Consider the following 18,553-nt stretch of genomic DNA (forward strand, 5'->3'; position numbering starts at 1 on the left):
CTTCCTTCCTTCCTTTTCTCCTTCTCTCCTTCTCTCCTTTCCTTCTTTCCTTCCTTTCCTCCTCCCCTCCCCTCTCCATTTCCCTTCCCTCCCCTCCTCTCTCCTCCTCCCTCCCCTCTCCTCTCCTCTCCTACAGGGTCTCATTATATTGACCAGGCTGGTCTTGAACTCAAACTCCTGGCCTCAAGTAGTTGTCCTACCTTGACTTCCTAGAGTGCTGGGAGGCTTGAGCTATCATGCCTGGCCTCTAAGAAAATTTTTGAAGATTATTATTGGTTTTATTAATTTGTAAGATGAAACTTTTGCTTTCTAAAATTTTATTGGTTTCCTGCAGAATGTATTAGGTTGGACCATTTTAAATTATTCATATTTAATCATTTTGACCTACAAAGATGGCAGTGTCATCTGGTTTAACCTAATATTCTTTCAGAGGTGTGTTCTTCATTTGAGTTTTCAGGGTAATGCTTCCTATTTCCTTGGAACATCACAGTTCTTCACAGAGCTCATGTATCTTTGTAAAAATTACTCATCCGTGGCTGGGCGCAGTGGCTCACGCCTGTAATTCTAACACTTTGGGAGATCGAGGCAGGCGGATTGCCTGAGCTCAGGAGTTTGAGAACAGCCTGGGCAACACAGTGAAACTCCGTCTCTACTAAAATACAAAATAATTAGATGGGCGTGGCAGCGTGTGCCTGTAGTCTCAGCTACTCAGGAGGCTGAAGCAGGATAATTGCTTGAATCTGGGAGACGAAAGTTGCAGTGAGCCAGGATTGCACCGCTGCACTCCAGCCTGGGCGACGGGGAGTCTCTGTTTCCAAAACAAAAAAATTAGTCATCCGTGATTAAGAAGCACCAGATCCAGGCTTAATTTTGGTCTGAAGACAGGCATAAGGAGTCATCTCTCTTCAGAGTCTTGACTTCCTGAGAGTTGATTTCTCAAGCTTCCTGGTCTGGGCTCCTGAGCTTAGGGACCTACTAAACTTTCATGTGATGGTGTTCTGCAATATTTTAGTATGACTACAAGAACAAGGGTTAAAGAGCGTTAAGACCAGCCTGACCAACATGGTGAAACCCCATCTCTACTAAAAATACAAAAATTACCTGGGAATGGTGACAGGTGCCTGTAATCTCAGCTACTTGGGAGGCTGAGGCAGGAGAATCGCTTGAACCCAGGAGGCAGAGGTTGCAGTCAGCTGAGATCAAGCCATTGCGCTCCCGCCTGGTCAACAGGATGAGACTCCATCTTAGAAAAAAAAAAGACCTATATAGTGTTTTGCAAACTAGACTCCACCAAAACATTGCATGTTTTAGTGCTTCCACAAACACTGAAATATTTTCTAACAGACAGAGTTTAAGGTGGAGTTCTGTGAGATTTTGTCTGAAAAAAAGTTCTGCTAAAAACAAAAGTTGAAAACTAGTGTTTTAAGGAATCTAAGGCAAATTCTAGACCATTTTCCAGGAAATGCATGTCTTAGTCCAAAAAATTCATTTGGGCTGCTATAACAGAATACCATAAACTGGGTAGCTTATGAATGTCAGAATTTATTTCTCATGGTTCTGGTGCCGGGAAGTCCCAAATCAAGGCACCATCAGATCTGGTGTCTGATGAGAACCCTCTTCCTAGTTGATGGAAGGCACCTTAGAAGGCTGTGTGTCCTCACATGGTGGAAGGGGCTAGCTAGCTCTTTGGGGCCACTTTTATTTAGAGGCAGAGTCTCACTATGTTGTATAGGTCTTGTCTTGAACTCCTGGCCTCAGGTGATCATCCCACCTTGGTCTCTCAAGGTGCTGGGATTATAAGCATGAGCCACTATAATAAAAGAGCCCCGGGGCCTCTTTTATAAGAGCACTAATCACAATCATGAAGGTTCTACCTTAATGACCTAATCACTTCCCAAAGGCCCTACCTCCTAATACCCTCACCTTGGGAGTTAGGATTTCAAAATAAGAATGTGGGTGGGGCATAAATATTCAGATTATAGCAATGCAGAAAATGAAAACCTGCATTTCCCATGATGTATTACAATCAGGAGTCTACCTTTGGCTATAGGACTTCAAGTAAGGAAACCATATATCCCAGAATGCAATGTATCAAATCTCTTTTTTCTTCTTACCCATTCTTTTGCTTTGGAGTTATATTGGGAGATGTAGTTTTCTGATTAACATAAGTGATGATATAATGGAGAAGAGAGAGGTTTGACATGAAATTTATTGCCTCTAAAAGTATTACCCATGTGGAGGTGTGCGAATATTTGATTCTTCAAGTGGTGTAAACATGGATTCTCTGAACTCCAGGGGGAGTGGATAAACTACCTTTTTTCTCCCTTTTAAAATAAAATAAATTTTTACTTCTGATCATAGCACTAATATATTACATATTGTGAGGAATTTTAAAACTTCTGAAAAATACAAATAATAAACATCAGTGCAACCCATCAATCATCTGATTCCCAGACATGAACTTCAGCCTTTCAGTATATTCCTCCAAGCTTCCCTGTGCCTTTTAAAGCTACTGTTTCCTTTTTCCAAAATTGGGATTCGACTCAAAATATCTGTGGCCTGCAGTTAAGAAGTTGTATAAAGAAGCAGAAATCATTGTAACACAAAAATACTCACTGATGAAGTGATTGACTCATTGCCATTCAACGTCCATTCTTTCTTCAAGCTTGAACTTATTTCCACCATTTCAGCTACTGTCGCTATCTCTGTGCTGTGGGATATTATAATGCAGATGGGGGAAGTTACTTCTTAAGATCAGTGAAGGATGCTGCAGATCACTGACAAGTCTGTGTGTGTTGGACCAGTTGAAAAACTGATAAAGAAAAGAATAAAGATAATGAAAGGCTAGGCATTCAGAGAAGAGTGATTGAATATAATGTAATATTAAAAGCTGAATATTAAGATTGCCTTTTAGGAACATTGATGTAGCTACCATTAAGTATTGACACCATGATGGTGCCATGCAAGTCAAGATGAAACAAAGGAGGTGATGTGCTATTATGTATCATTGTGATAGAAGAATTGCATTCTCTTTCAGCAAACAAAAATCCCACTGCTTTTATTCATTCTTTGATTTAGTCACTCATTCTATGATCTGTGATAACAAGGAACACCTGTATTTAAGTTTTTCATAATTCTCTAGACTTTTATATTTGCTACAAGAAATAACCAGATAACCATATTTTCCTACCGAGTAAGGATATGCCTTAGAAAAGCTATTATAATTTTATCTGAAATTAAGTACATACTTTAAAAGACCTATAAGCAGGCCAGGCGCAGTGGCTTACACCTATAATCCCAGCACTAACTTTAGGAGGTTGAGGCGGGTGGATCACTTGAGGCCAGGAGTTCGAGACCAGACTGGCTAAGGTGGTGAAACCTCGTCTCTATTAAAAAATACAAAAATTAGCCGGGCATGATGGCAGATGCCTGTAATCCCAGCTACTCAGGAGGCTGAGGCAGGATAATCACTCAGGAGTTTGAGAACAGCCTGGACAACACCTGGAAGGTGCAGGCTGCAGCGAGCCGAGATTGCACCACTGCACCTCAGCCTGGCGACAGAGCAAGACTCCGTTTCAAGGCGGAAAAAAAAAAACTATAAGCAGAAATCATAATACTAATACTTCTTAGAGATAAATAATTTTTAACCATTTTTAAGTCTTCGCAGTTCAGTATATTAATATAAGGTACCACTTCTCTTCTGCAATTCTTCAGGCCACATTTCTCACATTCTTCTCACTCTGATACATAGATAACTGGTGACTATTAGGTTGGCGTATGCAAAGTATCTTTGCTAATCTGCTAAAATGGGTTTTTAATTATATGCTAATTTTGCCTTTAATTGTCCTAGTTGTCATACAAATTAATCAGTTTCTGGAGCACCTGTATTTGCTCTTCTCTGAAATTCCTCTCACATTTTTACATGCACTTGAATCACCTGGGGATCTTGTTAAAATGCAGATTCTGAATAGGCATGAAGGTGGTAAGGGGCCAAAATTCTGCATTTGTCACCAGTTCCCATGCCATGCCAGTGCTGCTGGCCTTCCGACTATACTTTGAATAGCAAGGCTTTCAGTAACAGTTTTGGGACCAGAAGCCAGGCAAAGCCTATTGAGGCCATTTCTTACTGTGATAAGTTAATGATACATGCCTAGTTTATTAGTAATGTATATTTTTCATTTAGTGATATATATGTTGAATTATGACTTGCAGTATGTGAGCTTTTTTTGTAATTTTTGTGTCAGGCATATTATCTACAGTGGTGGTATTTATAGAGAACAGTGTTGACAAACTCTGTAAAAATACTTAAAAAAAAAAAAAGGTTTATTCTAAGACAAATATGAAGGACCATGGCCTGAGACAGTCTGAAGAGGTCCTGAGAACATGTGTCTACGGTGGCTGGGTTACAGCTTGGTTTTATACATTTTAGGGAGACATCTTATGTCTCAATCAATACATATGAGGAAGGCATTGGTTTGGTCTAAAAAGATAGGGCAACTCAAAGAGGGGCTTACAGGTTATAGGTGGATTCAAAGATGTTCTGATTGACAGTTGATTGAAAGTTATCTGAAAACCTGGAATCAATAGAAAGGAGTGTTTGGTTTAGGTTAAGGGAGTCTAGAGACCAAGGTTCTTATTATGTAGATGAAGTCTCATAGGTGGCCACTATTAGAGATAATAGATGACAAATGTTTCTTATTCAAACCTTTAAAACATGTCATCCTAGCATTTTGGGAGGCTGAGATGGGAGGATCACTTGACCTTGAGTTCAAGGCTAGCCTGGGCAACATAGTGAGACCTTGTCTCTATTTTTTTTTAATTAAAAATAAAAATAAAAGGTGCTAGAGAGACTGGGCATGGTGATTCATACCTGTAATCCCAGCATTTTGGGAGGATCGTTTGAGGCCAGGAATTGACCAACCTGGGTACCATAGCAAGACTGTCTCCACAAAAAATCGTAAAAACTAGCCAACACAGTGGTGTATGTCTGTTGTCCCAGCTACTCGGGAGACTGAGATGGGAGGATCCCTTGAAGCCAGGAGGTTGAGGCTACAGTGAGCCATGATCGCACCACTGTGCTCCAGCCTAGGTGACAGAGCAAGATACTGTATCCAAAGAAATAAAAATAAATAAATACATTAAAAAGGTGCTAGACTCTCAGTCTCTTCAGGACTGGGAGGGTCTGGAAAGAGAAAGATCTAGTTATGTTGTAGAGATTCAACAGATGCAGATTTTACCCCCACGAAAGAGCTTTGCCAGGGCCATTTCAAAATATGGCAAAGAAACGTATTTTGGGGTAAAATATTTTTATTTCCTTCTTTATCAGTCCCTATGTGACGTTATGCCAGAGTCAGGTTGGAAAGTAAGCCACACTATATAGGGTTGAATAAGACCTATCTGATGAGATTTTATGGTTTAAAGGGCATGAGCCTGCAGGCCCTTTACATAGGAATTTGGGCAAGAGAGGAAAACAAAGATCAGAGTTTAGTCCTCAGTGGTAACATACCAATGATGATATAATAGTTAATATGTATTATTGACTGCTTACTGTGCCACAGACACCATGCTTTACAAAGGTTAACTAAATTTTCTCAATAAAACCATGAAGTAGATGTTATTATTGTTATTCTCATTTACAAATCAGGAGGCTGAGGCCAGTCAGAAGGTAGTGAGTTATCTCAATTGATTGTTCACATCAGTTACAGATCAAACTCCTTGCTCTACTCTTTTCCCTTTTCTCACTGCTATACTGGGCTAGTCTAATAATAACAACAACAATAATAATAAACAAGTTTAGTGACTTGCTCATGATACACAGCCAGAAGAGGACAGAGCCATGGCATCAACTCCAGAGCTTGTACATGTAATCTCTTTACTAGTCTGACAGTTGAGAAACTATAGACTTTATATGACATGTATATGAATTCCCTAGGTTCTTACACAATTCATGTAAGATAGAGTTGAATTTGCTAGCTTTTTTTCCCAAAAGGCCTTTGAAAAGCAATTTTCCTTTTCCTTAGGTTTTCCTTTCTATGACTTTGCCATAGATACTGATAATTTGTGATTCCTTAGCAGTTATTTTTAGTTCTCCATTCTTCATGTGTGTTAATTTGTGCATATGTGAAAAAATATCTCAACTTTCTTATTCCTTTGCTGCAAAAATTTATGAAGAATGAAAAGTAGATAATATTCTGCCCTGACTGAAAGATAGAAAGATAGAAGTATTTTTATTAATGTTGAGAATTTGTTTTCTGCCAAAGAGTAGCCCAGGAAAATAGACAGATTGTTGCAGAAGACTGGTTGATTTTTTTTTTTTTTTTTTTGAGATGGAGTTTTGCTCTTGTTGCCTAGGCTGGAGTGTAGTGGCGCGATCTCAGCTCACCACCACCTCCGCTTCCTGGGTTGTGTAAGGATTCTTTTGCTTCAGCCTCCGAAGTAGCTGGGATTACAAGCTTGTGCCACCATGTCTGGCTAATTTTTTCTATTTTTAGTAAAGACACGGTTTCACCACGTGGACCAGGCTGGTCTCAGACTCCTGGCCTCAAGTGATTAGCCTGCCTCAGCCTCCCAAAGTGCTGGGATTAAAGGCATGAGCCACCACGCCTGGCTGATTCTTTTAAAAAAATTTTTTTAAATTTTATTTCGATAGTTTTAGGGTCAGACTGATTCTTATGTGTGTTCTTAAAATTTTGAAATTTTTTTTCATTCAAAGGGCAATGGTAATCTATTGACTTGTGTGAAGACATACCTTCCACTCTGAGTTCTCCTGCCAAACCACCAAATTATCTTAGAGAAGTCAGGAGTCCCTCTCCCCAGCTTCTCGGCCTATCAGATGTTAGCACTTGAAATACGCAGTCCTTGAGCCCTCCGTCAGCATGTTAAGGAGAAACGAACACAGGGGAAGAGTTCATATTGCTAAGGTGTACAGGCATTTGTACAAATTTGTGAAAATGAGTGGAAGTTGTTTAGGATTAGAAAAGTTTGGCACTGCAGTTGCGGTTTAATTTGGAAATCAATAAGCCTAGAATAGGTCACAATAAATAACATAGCTAGCTTATGACATCTCAAAGTAATATGAGGCTGTTTACTTTCATTATCTCTTTCTTTTACAGTCTATCAATATTATGGAACTGACTTTACAAAAATACGGAAGTTATGAAAAATTTGAACAAGCCACTGGTGGTAGCTTGCTCTCTAAAACTCGAATCTGGAGTCACGTTAGGAAGTACATGATGAAGGAAGGCTGCCTAGGGGAGGTATGAATTGCGAGTAAACATGAGGAGTTACTGTCAGTGACAGTTGTAGTTTATTTTATTTTATTATTTTATTTTTTGAGATGGAGTGTCTCTCTGTCGCCCAGACTGGAGTGCAGTGGTGAATCTTGGCTCACTGCAACTTCTGCTTCCCGGGTGCAAGTGATTCTCCTGCCTCAGCCTCCCTAGTAGCTGGGATTACAGGCACCAGCCACCACACCCAACTCATTTTTGTATTTTTAGTAGACACAGGGTTTTTGCCATGTTGGCCAGGCTGGTCCTGAACTCCTGACCTCAGGTCATCCGCCTGCCTCGGCCTTTCAGAGTGCTGGGATTACAGGCATGAAGCCACTGCGCCCAGCCTAGTCGTCGTTCTTTTCTGTAGATTTTGTTTTCCCAACCCTATTTTACTCATTAAATTAGTCCCCCAGATTTCTTACTAAAGACTATAAGTCTTAAGTTCCTGTTGCATTGAATTGTTTTGATGTGTTCAGTGCCTTTTTGTTTTTCTTCTTACTGCCATTTCTATATAACTTGTGGGATTAGATGAATTAGTTTATGAAAATTGCTAATGAAGAGCTTTGCCCCAGAAGCCTCTCTTATTAGTCTTCTTAGTGGTCAGTCTCAAAGCCTTGGCACTGGCAATGAGCTGGATTCTGGCACCCGTATCTTCGTCTGCATCAGTTTAGCCAGGGAGCATATTTACGACATCTCAGAGGTACAATTTTAAGTCCTTCGTGTCTTCCTCAGCACAGCCATCTACTTTCCCTTAAACTCAGGGAAGGTTCTTGAGTTCCCAAAGGGTCAAAATTAGAAGGGTCACAGGTGATTTGGCTGCACATTCCATCTTGGTTTCTGGGAGATTTAAGGTGGTTATAAACAAAAAACAGTGTTAATTTATAGGCCCATTGTTTTCTGTGAAAGCTTCTCCCCTTACCTTTATGTTATGTTTTATGTCTGTTTACTTTTTCTCTTGCCCATGTTTTAGTCTGTTTACTTTTTCTCTTGCCCCTTAGATTGTAGTTCATCTCACTGAGGACCTGCTTTCCCGAGCGTCAATGACAGTAGTAAATGGATGTCCAACTCTGACTATCAATGTGTGCACTGCACGTGAGCATTGGCTGGAGGGAATGCTGAGGCATGAAATAGGTAGGGGCAATCCTTTCCATTTGTTTATTTGTAATATCAGGAAATAGCTCTAAAGAAATGTTCTTTTAGAATGAGTTTTTTCTTAGTAGTATTTATTTTATTTTCTTAGTAGAAGAAAATTTAGCAAAAAGTCATGAGCTTCACTTGGACTGAAGCTAATGTATTTATGTCTCATTTCAAATTAGATTTTTTAAGGGAAGTGTTTAGGTGTATTGAACCTGGAAAGTCATTTAACTGCTCTGGATTTCCCCTGCATTAAACTGAGGGGGTTGAATTAAGGTATCTTTGAGGTTCTTTTCAAATATCAAGTCTGATTCTTCTCTTTAAAAAAGTAAATTGTTATAAAGGTGATACCTCCTCTCTTAAGACGTGATCCTTTTGAAGGCAGTGTACTCCTTCACACCCAAGAGATGTTAGGATCAGGTCATTTTCTACTTTGTTTTGATTTGTAGGCACACATTAATTTGGTTTTAGAGTTTGTTTGTTTGTTTGTTTTTTGAGATGGGATCTCGGTCTGTTGCCCGCTCTTGAGCACAGTGGCAGGATCTCAGCTCACTGCAGCCTCTGCCTCCCAGGCTTAAGTGATCCTCTTCCCCCAGCCTCCTAAGTAGCCGGGACCACAGGTGCACACCACCACACCCGGCTAATTTTTTGTATTTCTGGTAGACATGTTTCACCTTGTTGCCCATGCTGGTCTCAAACTCCTAAACTCAAGTGGTCTGCCCGCCTCAGCCTTCCAAAGTGCTGGGATTACAGGCATGAGCCACCGCGCCCGGCTGGTTTTAGAATTGTTGATGGAATCTGTCTTTGGGGGAAGAATTAAAACAAGAATGGCATTTCTTCTTATTCATGTAACTTTTCTTCTCCATAGGTACACATTATTTTCGAGGTATTAACAACCTCCAGCAGCCATGGAACAGTTGGACTGGACGTAAAAAACATGAGCTAAAGCCAAATAATCCCACAGAGGAAGGACTAGCAAGCATTCACAGTGTTCTGTTTAGAAAAGACCCCTTTTTGTGGAGGGCTGCCCTCCTCTACTACACTGTTTATCGAGCCAGCCAAATGTCTTTTTGTGAACTCTTCAGAGATATTGGCAGGTTTGTCAAGGACCCCAATACAAGATGGGATTATTGTGTACGGGCCAAGAGGGGATGGACTGATACTTCCCAACCAGGTGGGTGTCCTTTAACTGCAGGTTTTCTGACTTACTGACTAGTTGTCTAGTGATTTTGTAATCCCTGAATCACAAAATTCACTTACTTAAAAAAATTAAACCTTGGTTACCTGAGGTCAGAACTGGTTTTCCTAAACAGCATTTTCTTAGCATCATTTTTACCCAGTTCAATTTTGAAAAATCTCAGAACTATAGAATATGGAAAGAATGGTAGAATGAACACCCATCTACCCTTCATCTGTATTTACCTATTGTTAACATTTTGCTATTTTTGCTTTCTCTGTCTTTGACTTTTTAAAAACAGCTATACTGAGATATAATTCACATGCCATACAATTTACCCATTTAAAATGTAGAGTTCAGTGATTGTTAGAATGTTCAGAGTTGTGCAACCATTACTATTGTCTAATTCCAGAATGTTTTCATTACCCCAAAAGAAACTCATACCCATTAGCATTCATTCCCCCATTTCCTCCCCTGTGTCCGGTTCTAAGCAACTGCTTTTGGTGCTCTTTTCATCTCTAGATTTACCTATTTTGAACATTTCATATAAATAGAATTATCTAATATGTGATTCTTTGTGGTGGGCGTCTTTCAGTTAGGATGATGTTTTCAAAATTCATTCGTGTTGTAGCATGTATCAGTATTTTGATCATTTTATTGCTGTGGGGCAGTCTGTCCCTTAGCAAAGCTCAAGCGCTGTGCTGGGAGATCCGCTGTTGTCTTCAGAGCCGGCAGGCAGGAACGTTTAAGTCTGCTGAAGCTGCGCCTACTGCCGCCCTTTCCCCCAGGTGCTCTGTCCCAGGGAGATGGGAATTTAATTTATAAGCCCCTTACTGGGGCTGCTGCCTTTCTTTCAGAGATGCCCTGCCCAGAGAGGCGGAATCTAGAGAGGCAGTCTCTGCTTTTTTTTTTTTTTGAGACAGAGTTTCACTCTTATCACCCAGGCTGGAGTGCAATGGTATGATCTCAGCTCACTGCAACCTCTGCCTTCTGGGTTCAGGTGATTCTCCTGCCTCAACCTCCCAAGTAGCTAGGACTGAAGGCATGCACCAATATGCCCAGCTAATTTTGTATTTTCAGTAGGGACAGGGTTTCGCCCTGTTGGCCAGGCTGGTCTTGAACTTCTGACTTCAGGTGATCCAGCCACCTTGGTGTCCCAAAGTGCTGGGACTATAAGCATGAGCCACCATGCCCGGCCTAAGAGTGTTCTTAAACTATTTGGAGCTTGGTAAATACTTACTCAAAGTAGTGATGGTTATGTTGCTAGCACAGCCCACATTAACATTTCATACTAGTGTTGCATTCGTATGACAGCGTAGTGCCTTAGAGCCAGGAGCAGGCAAGCTAGCAAGCAAGAAAGAGAGGGACATCTCTCTCTGTCTTTCATATATGCATAGCCAATTCCAGGCAGGATTTCAGATAAGCAACTTGTCTGCCATTTCTTAGAATACTCTTCTCAATACTCTTAGAAGAAAATTTCTTGATATACTGAACTAACCTGAAATTCAAAATGACTTTTAAACAAATGTTTCTTAAATCGTACTCTTTTTTCAAGGGCATTTTTGAGTGTTCTTTTTAGATTCCTTTGCCTGGATTTTAGTACTCTGTACCCAGATGCACAGGTCTTCCATGTTGCCTTTGATACCCACCCTGTGGAGGCTCGTCACTTTTAGACTAGTCCCTTTTTTCTTTTTTTTCACATACTTTTGTGTTTTTCATGTTTTATTATGGAAAATTTCAAATGTATACAAAAGAATGATTAATATGCTGAACTCCAGTAATATATTACCTGATTATAGCTATTATCAACATTGTCTAACTGTGGTCGTCTATTCTTCCAAATTTGTTTCCTATAGTATTTTAAAGCCAATTCCAACATCATGTCCTTTTACCCATAAATATTTCTGATTAGGACAATTTTTTAAATCATCCTCTTGCTATTAGCATACCTAACCAAATTAACAATAATCTCTTAATATATGACTCCATGTGGTAGAATTTTAATTAATAGAGCAAAAAAATTTTTTTAAATTGCACAAATTGTGTCAGGATGGGAAAAAGGTTTACTGTGTAAACAGAATATCCTTTTCTAACTAGGTTCAGATCTCATGAAATGTTCTACTTTTCATGTCTTTATCCATTTTTTTTCTATTTTTAAACCTACATGCTCTCCAAAATCTAGTTCTAGTTCTTGTTTACATAGAGAGGAACCAATGTCAAAATTTATGCTTTAAAACCATAGTTTGCTTTTGTTTAATGGAGAGGAAAGATTATTAATATTCTAAATACTAGGAGTTTCTAAAATCCTACATCTCTCCACTACCTTTATTGTGATGTACCTGCTCTAAAACTATCCGGCTCAGGTCTCCCCACTCAGATGCCGTCAGTGCACAATGGGAGTTATGACTGAATGGTGGGAGTAGGGGAAGGTGGGATAATCATATTTATAAGAGTCATATATTTGAAATTACCAGTCTCTATTTATAATGAGGAAAGAATTGTTATTTTAATAATGGGGAGGATGTGTGAGGAGAAGGAATTCTTAAGGTTCTAGTCTGTATACCATCTTGGCACTTCTTAAGACCTGACATTTTATGTAATGAGGATAGTTAAATAAAATAAAATAAATGTTGACAAACTAGAATATTTTTAATGCAGGACTGATTCCTACAGTAAATGGAACGGGTTGATATCTAATTACTTAGTAATTTTTCTAAACATTAGAAAGTAAACACTATTCTGGTTCCTCCAGGGTGTTTTAGTAAAGACCAGGTATACTTGGATGGAATTCTTCAAATCCTTCGATACAGAGATACCATAGACTTTCATCTGCTGACTGCCCTCGGGAAGGTGAGTAGAAGCCATGGCGCATATCCCGGAACACACCAGATCAGCATTCCCCTCACTTGAGCTTAGCATTAAATAAGACTTAGCTTCACAGTATTTTTACTTTATTGTCAGAACAACTTTTCTTTATGTCATATCAAGAGGGAAGAAATCTGGTTCTGTAATAGAACCAAATTATAAAATTTCTTTTGGGTCAATAAGAGATAAAGGAATAGGAAATTTAGGAATATATATTGTTTTATTTTATTTTATTTCTGTATACATATTTTCTAAAAGCATTTTCTGAAAACTGTAAAAGCATTTTGAAGTAAGCTGCACCTATAACACTTCCCCCCGTAATATCTCCTAAGAACAGAATATTTTCTGACATTACTATACGATTTTGTTTAAGAAATGTATTATTGATTAAATATAACATCTAAAATATAGTCCACTTCAAATTTTCCAAAGTGCCTCCAAAATGTCCTTTGTGGCTCCTTTTTTGTGATCTAAGATCCAATCGAGATTTATACATTGCATTTGGTTATAATCTTTTATCTCTTTTAATCTCCCCTTGCCTCATTCTTTCTGTTTTTTTCATGACATTGTTAAGACTCGGGCTGGGCAATGTGGCTCACGCCCACAATCCCAACACTTTGGGAGGCTGAGGTGGGAGGCTGAGGCAGGAGGATCACTTGAGGCCAGGAGTTTGAGAGCAGCCTGGGCAACATGGGGAAACCCTGTCTTTATAAAAAATTTTAAAAAGTAGCCGGGCATGGTGGCATACACTTAGTCCCAGCTACTCAGGAAGCTGAGGTGGGAGGATCACTTAAGCCCAGGAGGTCGAGGCTGCAGTGAGCCATGATCGTACCACTGCACTCCAGCTTGGGAGAGAGAGCCAGACCCTGTCTCAAAAAAAAAGAAAAAAGAAAAAAAGATTGGCACAGTTCTCTTGAGATTTCCTACAATATGGATTATCAGATTGTTTCCTTCTGATGAGATTCAGGTTAAACATTTTTTGCCAAGAATACTGCATAAGTGATGTGTATTTCACATTGTATCCCATTAGAAAGTATGTGCCATTTTGCTCCATTTGACCATCTGGGTGTTTGATCACCTGGGTTAAGTTAGTGACCACCAGATCTCCCCATTGTAAAAGTACCTTTCCCCCATTAGTAAATAGTCTTTGGGGTGATATTTATGAATGGACTATTCCCTAATAACCCTTGATGATCTTTTCCCAAATCAGTTATTACACTGGTGGTAACAAAATACAGATCTTCTAATTCTTTTATATTTCTTTGTCACTTCCCGTTTTTGTAGTATTATTGTGGACTTAACTGCACTTAATTTTTTTTATTCAACTTTTTCATGGTTGCACCTGTGTCTTAAACATGTCTCCATGTTTTCTGACACAGTAAAATGTCTGGGCACAGTTTGTACTTTTCCTACCCAAATCTCTAATGAAGATGAGCTATTTCTCTAATGAAGTCTTGTTTCCTTTTAATTGAAACAAAATAGAAAATTAGAAAATTAGCTGTATAATTGTGCTGATTTTCTAATTTAATAATATGTCATTTATATTCTAGTTATTTTCTTGATTCTTTTATTTCAATTTAGCCAGAAGACTTGTTTGGTTTAAGAGTCTCTCTCACACACAAATATATTAAGTATAGTTGTCTAATTTTAGACAAACTGAGTAGGTTCAAGGTAGAGTATTAAATCAAATTTAACTTTTAAAATAATCTTCTAGGCCGGGTGTGGTGGCTCACACTTATAATCCCAGCACTTTGGGAGGCCAGGGTGGGTGGATCACCTGAGGTCAGGAGTTCGAGACCAGCCTGGCTAATGAAACGTCATCTCTACTAAAATACAAAAAAGTAGCCAGGTGTGATGGCGAGTGCCTGTAATCCCAGCTACTCAGGAGGCTGAGGCAGGAGAATTGCCTGAACCCGGGAAGCGGAGATTGCAAGGAGCCAAGATCATGCCACTGCACTCCAGCCTGGGCAACAAGAATGAAACTTCATCTCAGGAAAAAAATAATAATAATACTCTTTTAATATGGTCATTGTATAAGGGGCAGAGAAATACATTATTATTTAACACAGTGAAGAAAATGTAAGTCACTGATTTTGTTATTTTGCAGCTATTAAAATAATTTGACACATGATCTGTATACTTTCATTTAAGGCCCAGGGAAGAAATTCATCCTTAAAATGTACATTGTAGTTACATTTTAAATTAACTCATCTTCCTTTCTTCAGGTTTCTTACGAAGATGTGGATCGCTTAAAAGGATTGGCAGTTACCGAAAACATGAGGGTCCCTCACTTCCTGCAGGACCACGGCCGATATATGGAACACTTAGAGAAGATCATGGAAGTGAATGAACTGACTGACAGGGAACTGAAAGATCTTATATAGTAATTAGCGTTCTGGCAAACATAGCTAAGCTGTGCCTCCATGTATATTACCAGTTAGGTGCAGTTAGCACCAGAAGATTTATAAAAGAAGAATGACTGCTTGTGTTTTCTGAAGAAGGGTCTTCAGTATTCAGCGGAATTTTAGGTTAAGTACAAATCTTAAACTATTTCCCTAAAATGTTTCTATAGGCTGCAGGGGAAGTTACTCCTATTTTCTGAATCTCGACAGGGTCAGATGAAAATACTACTGCTGAGCATTTTGAAGACTCTTGGTCAAATTGCATGATAAACTTCTGCCTGAGCAGTAAGCACTGGCCTAGTGCTTCTGCCTAAATATGGAGGTCAGCTCCAACTGGGGACTGGCTGAATTCCATTGCTGTTCAGACTCCAAAGTTATATTTTATTTGATAAATAATGGTAATTATTCTCCTTTGAAAATTAGTTTTGTGTTGCTCCAAAAGCTAGCTATATCTAAGCTTCCTTTTTTTATATGTTAAGGAAATTTAAAGGGAGAGGAAAAGNGATGAGCTATTTCTCTAATGAAGTCTTGTTTCCTTTTAATTGAAACAAAAATAGAAAAATTAGAAAAATTAGCTGTATAATTGTGCTGATTTTTCTAATTTAATAATATGTCATTTATATTCTAGTTATTTTCTTGATTCTTTTATTTCAATTTAGCCAGAAGACTTGTTTGGTTTAAGAGTCTCTCTCACACACAAATATATTAAGTATAGTTGTCTAATTTTTAGACAAACTGAGTAGGTTCAAGGTAGAGTATTAAATCAAATTTAACTTTTTAAAATAATCTTCTAGGCCGGGTGTGGTGGCTCACACTTATAATCCCAGCACTTTGGGAGGCCAGGGTGGGTGGATCACCTGAGGTCAGGAGTTCGAGACCAGCCTGGCTAATGAAACGTCATCTCTACTAAAAATACAAAAAAGTAGCCAGGTGTGATGGCGAGTGCCTGTAATCCCAGCTACTCAGGAGGCTGAGGCAGGAGAATTGCCTGAACCCGGGAAGCGGAGATTGCAAGGAGCCAAGATCATGCCACTGCACTCCAGCCTGGGCAACAAGAATGAAACTTCATCTCAGGAAAAAAATAATAATAATACTCTTTTAATATGGTCATTGTATAAGGGGCAGAGAAATACATTATTATTTAACACAGTGAAGAAAATGTAAGTCACTGATTTTTGTTATTTTGCAGCTATTAAAATAATTTGACACATGATCTGTATACTTTCATTTAAGGCCCAGGGAAGAAATTCATCCTTAAAATGTACATTGTAGTTACATTTTTAAATTAACTCATCTTCCTTTCTTCAGGTTTCTTACGAAGATGTGGATCGCTTAAAAGGATTGGCAGTTACCGAAAACATGAGGGTCCCTCACTTCCTGCAGGACCACGGCCGATATATGGAACACTTAGAGAAGATCATGGAAGTGAATGAACTGACTGACAGGGAACTGAAAGATCTTATATAGTAATTAGCGTTCTGGCAAACATAGCTAAGCTGTGCCTCCATGTATATTACCAGTTAGGTGCAGTTAGCACCAGAAGATTTATAAAAGAAGAATGACTGCTTGTGTTTTCTGAAGAAGGGTCTTCAGTATTCAGCGGAATTTTTAGGTTAAGTACAAATCTTAAACTATTTCCCTAAAATGTTTCTATAGGCTGCAGGGGGAAGTTACTCCTATTTTCTGAATCTCGACAGGGTCAGATGAAAATACTACTGCTGAGCATTTTTGAAGACTCTTGGTCAAATTGCATGATAAACTTCTGCCTGAGCAGTAAGCACTGGCCTAGTGCTTCTGCCTAAATATGGAGGTCAGCTCCAACTGGGGACTGGCTGAATTCCATTGCTGTTCAGACTCCAAAGTTATATTTTATTTGATAAATAATGGTAATTATTCTCCTTTGAAAAATTAGTTTTGTGTTGCTCCAAAAAGCTAGCTATATCTAAGCTTCCTTTTTTTATATGTTAAGGAAATTTAAAGGGAGAGGAAAAGCAATTTGAAAATTTTTCATTAAGTGTTTTAACATTATTATTTCACCTTATCAGCTTATAGGAACTAAATTAGAGAATCACCTCTTTTTGTCCACTTATCTCTTAACTACATTTTCATTTACTGAAACATATTGTGCCCTTTTAAATTTTTTACAGAGTTTTAACGTCTTTTCCACTGCGTCCTTTATAAAAATGATAAGTAGAAATTCCAGAGAGGTTTTCTACACAAATAAAATAACTGGGGAAGGGCTACTCACCTTTTTTATTAAACAGAACGTGTAACAAGCAGAGGACAAATAGACTGACCTGGTTAAATGTAGGCTCTGGGTGTTGACTGGGTAGCACCTACAGTAAACTTGACCATGCTCTGAAAAATGAAATCTCTGGGTGTTGATGGTTTATAAAGCCAGCTTTGTGCTATTCGTTCAGTATATTTTATCAAATCTTTGACTTCATCAACCCAGTAATGACATAGTTTAAATTTAAAAATGAGAGTTCTGTTTTGCTGTATTTTTCCTGTTAACCTACCTTTGTATTTTATCAGCTTCAGTATATACTTGGATATATATACCTGGATTCAAATGGTTCTTCGTACAACTTAATGATCAGAAAGAATGCTGCTGTAAACACCCCACTCAAGATTGCTGCTGTAATTTCTACCCAAAGCTGTCTGAGAGTTTATCTTTACCTCAGTGCAGGCTAAAATAATGGTGCTAATACTGGTAGATATATACTGTGAAGCCTGGTTCACATTCATGCTAGAAAATGATTTTGGGAAATCTTTTGCAGGAGAGGTTACATGATTTTTCTCTTCCACATATCTAGAAGGACTTGCCTCAAAGAAGAATGTTGCAGCAAACAGGATATACTCTAGCTGGTGCCCAAAGGTTCTTGCAAAACCATGAATCTTGCTTTTAGCACTAGAGGGCCAGACACTTTGGAGCATTGACAGGCCTTAGCCCCTGCTCCCCAACTACGTGCCATGCTGGGTAGCGTGTGTCCTGTACATCTGTGTGCCAGGCTGGGGCAGACTGTGCCAATGCTCACCAAACACTAGAATCTGCTCTTACACCTCTAGCATGTATCTCCTTGTAGCAGAGTCATGCACTTTCTCAGCATTGTGTAGTGTCTTCTAATTTCATCTTAAAACTTATCAAAAGTGATTGTGAAAACAGTGTCTAGAAGTATAAACAGAAATGGCAATATTTATGTCCTGTGATTCCAGCCCAAAGGTTATAAATTCAACTTTCACAGGGAATAGCACTGCTAATTTTACTTTATGGTTTAAATATAAAGGAAAATCACAGCAGCCTTAATTTCCTATTGGTAGGATCATTTGCAGTGGTTCTAGTTCCTGACTTTTAAAATGGATGAATATTTTCTCTTTGTCTGATTTGGAAAAGGAACTGCTTTTTGCCTTACTGCTTTGGTATAAAGATGAAAACATGAGCACTCTGCAGACAAAATGACCTTAAATCACATTGATTAAGATATTTTAAAAGTTAGCAGTGAACCAAAAGTAGTTTCAGATTAGCAGAAATAAAGAGCTTTAAGCTTTAAAAGTTGAGATTGAATATTTAATGAAAGTTTATTAATTCTTTTTCCAAAAATAGCAGTAAAGTCAGTTTTTTTCCCTAAAATAAAAAGTTTTAATGAACTGAAAATTATAGCGACAGTACTTAGGAGAATAGTTGAAGATTGTATTAATTTTAA

General features: G+C 38.6%; 1 protein-coding gene across 8 annotated transcripts in view; it reads left to right on the forward strand.

The window, feature by feature from the left end:
* Positions 1-14,981, forward strand: part of MATCAP2 (microtubule associated tyrosine carboxypeptidase 2) — a 62,964-nt gene extending 47,983 nt beyond the window's left edge. For 4 of the 8 annotated variants that reach the window (XM_017873707.1, XM_017873709.1, XM_017873712.1 and 1 more), the window contains 5 exons: positions 7,113-7,256; positions 8,270-8,402; positions 9,274-9,579; positions 12,335-12,432; positions 14,673-14,862. In XM_017873707.1, the coding sequence (XP_017729196.1) occupies positions 7,113-7,256; positions 8,270-8,402; positions 9,274-9,579; positions 12,335-12,432; positions 14,673-14,831 (840 nt within the window). In that variant the 3' untranslated portion in view covers positions 14,832-14,862. Of the gene's footprint in view, positions 1-7,112; positions 7,257-8,269; positions 8,403-9,273; positions 9,580-12,334; positions 12,433-14,672 lie in introns of all 8 variants that reach the window. The other 4 variants (XM_017873708.1, XM_017873710.1, XM_017873711.1 and 1 more) reach the window with 2 other exon arrangements.
* Positions 14,982-18,553: the final 3,572 nt, after the last annotated feature.

This window comes from Rhinopithecus bieti, unplaced genomic scaffold (assembly GCF_001698545.2).
Source record: "Rhinopithecus bieti isolate Rb0 unplaced genomic scaffold, ASM169854v2 scaffold_6944, whole genome shotgun sequence".
NCBI classification, from domain to species: domain Eukaryota; kingdom Metazoa; phylum Chordata; class Mammalia; order Primates; family Cercopithecidae; genus Rhinopithecus; species Rhinopithecus bieti.